General features: G+C 32.5%; 3 protein-coding genes across 5 annotated transcripts in view; 2 read left to right on the forward strand and 1 right to left on the reverse strand.

Annotated features, from left to right (window-relative positions):
- LOC108732585 (hydroxyacylglutathione hydrolase, mitochondrial-like) overlaps positions 1-468 on the reverse strand; it is an 8427-nt gene extending 7959 nt beyond the window's left edge. The window contains exon 1 of one of the 2 annotated variants that reach the window (XM_025976077.1): positions 42-468. The gene's annotated coding sequence lies outside the window, so the exon portion shown is untranslated. The remainder of the gene's footprint in view (positions 1-41) is intronic. The other variant, XM_025976076.1, reaches the window with a different exon arrangement.
- LOC112904897 (non-histone chromosomal protein 6-like) lies at positions 314-1249 on the forward strand. Its single transcript, XM_025976065.1, has 3 exons — positions 314-359; positions 811-861; positions 921-1249. Exons 1-3 carry the CDS (start codon positions 314-316, stop codon positions 1247-1249), a joined length of 426 nt encoding a protein of 141 aa, XP_025831850.1.
- A 1548-nt stretch (positions 1250-2797) lies between these two features.
- LOC108732591 overlaps positions 2798-3542 on the forward strand; it is a 7802-nt gene continuing 7057 nt past the window's right edge. For both annotated transcript variants that reach the window (XM_018463464.1, XM_018463462.1), the window contains exon 1: positions 2798-3236. In XM_018463464.1, coding sequence (XP_018318966.1) covers positions 3000-3236 — 237 coding nt within the window. In that variant the 5' untranslated portion in view covers positions 2798-2999. The remainder of the gene's footprint in view (positions 3237-3542) is intronic.

Genomic DNA, 3542 nt, shown 5'->3' on the forward strand with positions numbered 1-3542 from the left:
TTTTAAATATTATTTAGATAAATAAAAAAAAATATACATACTTACGTTAAAATTATATGTTACTATATCTGCCACAAATTAAAAAACGTACCACTTCTGGACTTGTAGAAAATCTACGCAATATTAACGATTTATAATTCAACTAACCGCATTTTCGCGTTGATCTCAATTCATCTAATTTATCGAAAACAATAAATAATTTAAATACTGATGTATTAAAAACCGAATCTTAACAGTGATAAACTTTTGACACAAAAATCGAAATATACATTATAATGATTAGTAGTAAAAAGTTGATCATTGTTTAGTGATAATGTCGTTCAAATATGGGGCAAAAGAAATATACCAAGAAGTGGGAGGCTTTAGCCATCCATGAAATAGAAATAAATTCAAAACGAGAAAATTTCTTAATTAGTAGCAAGAAATATTCGAAAATAAAAGAGTATTTATCGAATCGTCCATTTGACAAGAAATAAGTTAGCAGTAATAAATAATTTTCCAAAATCGACCGTAATAAGTTCCGAAAAGAGAATCATCTTCCTTAACAACGACAAATTTAACTGAAAAATAAACAGTACAATTTTCCCAAATAAAGTTTTTCTACTACATTGGAAATCGTAATGTACAGCACACAGCGCAAAAATATCCAGATTAGATAAATATCCATAAAAAAGGAAAAAATATTCGTTTACATCAACAGTGTTTAACGTTTCCAAAACACAACTGTTTGTGTAGGCTGCTTAAGTAACCAATCAATTTATCAGATTAATTTATTTAAATAAAAAAATGTAGTTGCTTACAAATTTTAAGAAGAAACTGTTTATCACAATCCAAAAGTCAAACAAGAAAAAGTGGATGAATGTCAGTTGTTCATATGAACACCAAAGGATAATTTCTAATAACTTCTTCTCTTATTTTAGTTACAGAAGACAAACATGAAAAACATAAGCCTTTGAAGAAATCTAGTAAACGTAAAAGTACAAAAACCGATAAAGACCCAAATGCCCCAAAAAGGCCCTCCAATCCTTTTTTTCAGTTTTGTCAGGAACAGAGGCAAATTCTCATGGAACAAATAAATTCAGAACTTAAACCTGGTGAAGCAGAACCCACTAAGCAGGAATTAACAAGACAATTGGCTTTAAAGTGGAAATCATTATCAGGAAATGATAAAAAAGTGTATGTTGACATGTATGAACGTTCTAAAGAAAAATATGCTGCTGAAATGTCAGAATATATTATGAAAAAATAATNATTTATCAAAATTTCAAAAAGCGGCATTTTTAAACTAAGGGTTGAAAGTGCATCTCGCCAATTTCCAAATAAGAAATTCTTTTCACTGATACCCTATAACAGCTTTAGTACAATTTGGTACTTTGAGCTGGTATAGTAAAGGAGAAATTCATTTATCAAAAAATAAAAGCGACTTTTTAGAATTAGGGGTTGAAAATGCATCCCGATAATTTCTAACTATAAAAATCTTTTCACTGATACCCACAACAAATTTTATACATCAAGGTACTTTCAGCTAATTTAAAAAGGGTGAAATTAATTTATCAAAGGCTAAAAGCGACATTTTTGAACGGGGGGAGATATTAATTAAAAACCGATGTCGCATTTTTCCATTTTATATTTTACTTAACAATTGTTTCGCTCATACTGTGGTTTCTTCAGAAGCTTTACATGAAGCAATTGCTATTTTAAATGTTTAATTAATGTTCGAACGAATTAGGTATTATTTGGCATTTAGGTTCACCTTCGAGTGTAATCAATAAATGTAATTTGTATCTGTATACATATTGGACACACTGTAAACAAATTCGTCTGTAATATTAATGTGAAAATTCATTTTAATTTTCTGTCCACTCACTACAAACTACCTCAGGTTAACGAGGGAAAATTTTTGTTGCTGTTGTCACAAATGAATTTTCACATTAACATTTCATATTAACCAGTATCAATAATTAAAAAAGGCATAAATTAATCTGTTTTTACAGAGACGAACAAATGATGATAGCGAAAGTACAGATCGCATGGGTTAATGTCGTTGAAGGGAAAGTTAGAAATCAATACCGGAGTCTCGCCATTTTTTGGTCTAATGCAATGAGTGACGTCATCGTCACAATTGCATCCGACCGTCGAAATTTCCGCAAACCCACGCGAGTTGTGAGGGTGCGCGAAAACTCGACGGAGGGTTGAAAGCGTCGGGGAAACGGCGTCCGAAGGGTTTCCGCGTCGTGCGTGAGAGTGAACCCGATATCTAATCGGCGTACATCGCACATTCACGTGGCCGACCGTTATTATAATTGTATGAATGTGAATGAAGTGAAGAAAGTGATCTTTGACCCCGATTCGAACTACTGACCTACTTTGTAGTAGAGAAAAAAAATTTTTTTTAAAGTGCCCTATCGGACATGCATAACATGAAAATAATATCGAGAGAGATTACGCCTTTTTAAAGTTTGAACGTGTCGTACTCGTAAGTCGAAAGTTATCTACAAATTAACTATAAATTTTAAAAATTAAAAGTGGTACGAGCTCGTTATCAGCTAAGTATAAATACACATTAAACAATAACTAATAATTGAATCAAATCATATCTAAATGAAATATCTTAAAAAGTATATGCTAATATTAGGAGCAGCTTTAAAAATGTCATGACAATAAACGATAACTAAATTTCAAATATCTATTTAATAATAAATTAAATATTTTTATATCTAACAACCAATCACTGCCAGAATAAAAACAATCCCACAAAAAGCACTGCCAAAAGCGCTTCGTAGTCATTTTAAAATAATAACAACTAATCGTAATATAGATTATCAACATATTTAAATGATGTTCAGCTATTTCACGCTTAAGAAGTCAATTTTAAATAAGAACGAGTGACAGTGATAATGAAATATCAATACGAGTAGCGCGTATGTACCTGTCGTTTTGTGTTTATCGAACCACCGAATGGTTGCCCGTTACCAGGAGGGTGCAGGATTCTGTTTACTATGCTTTCGCATTCCGCATGGCCCCATAGAGTGTCGCCATCTACAACGCAATTTTTAACCGTCCTAGCACACGCACAGTCGGAAGAGTCAGGGATTGAACCTGGACCTATCGCAACAATCACCGGTTCCGTAGTCTCTTTTGGTAGAGACCTCGCGGATCCCATCTACGATACCGATCACACTGACCTGGGAAGCGAGCCTGACGAAAGGGAAAGTAGACAGGAATTGCTACGAGATGTAGGTGGATTTTATTATTTTATCAATAAATTGAATTTATAGCCGGGGGTTCCTGACAGGGTCACAAATAGGGTTGCCACCTTCGCAGGCTTTACATAAAGTATTTCTCGACTAAAAGATTAAAAAAAAAGTACTCAGCAGAAAAATAAACTATTTTATTTTTTGTTTTTAAAATCATATTTTTTGTTACACCTAGCAGCCAGTAACAAATTGCTGTCGCTCTTAAATACATTAATAGCCTCTAAACATGGCAAACAAAGATTTAAGTAAACTAAAAGTTCATTTTTAATTAGTTTTAATGAAGCT

Source organism: Agrilus planipennis, unplaced genomic scaffold (assembly GCF_000699045.2).
Source record: "Agrilus planipennis isolate EAB-ADULT unplaced genomic scaffold, Apla_2.0 scaffold71, whole genome shotgun sequence".
Lineage (NCBI taxonomy): Eukaryota > Metazoa > Arthropoda > Insecta > Coleoptera > Buprestidae > Agrilus > Agrilus planipennis.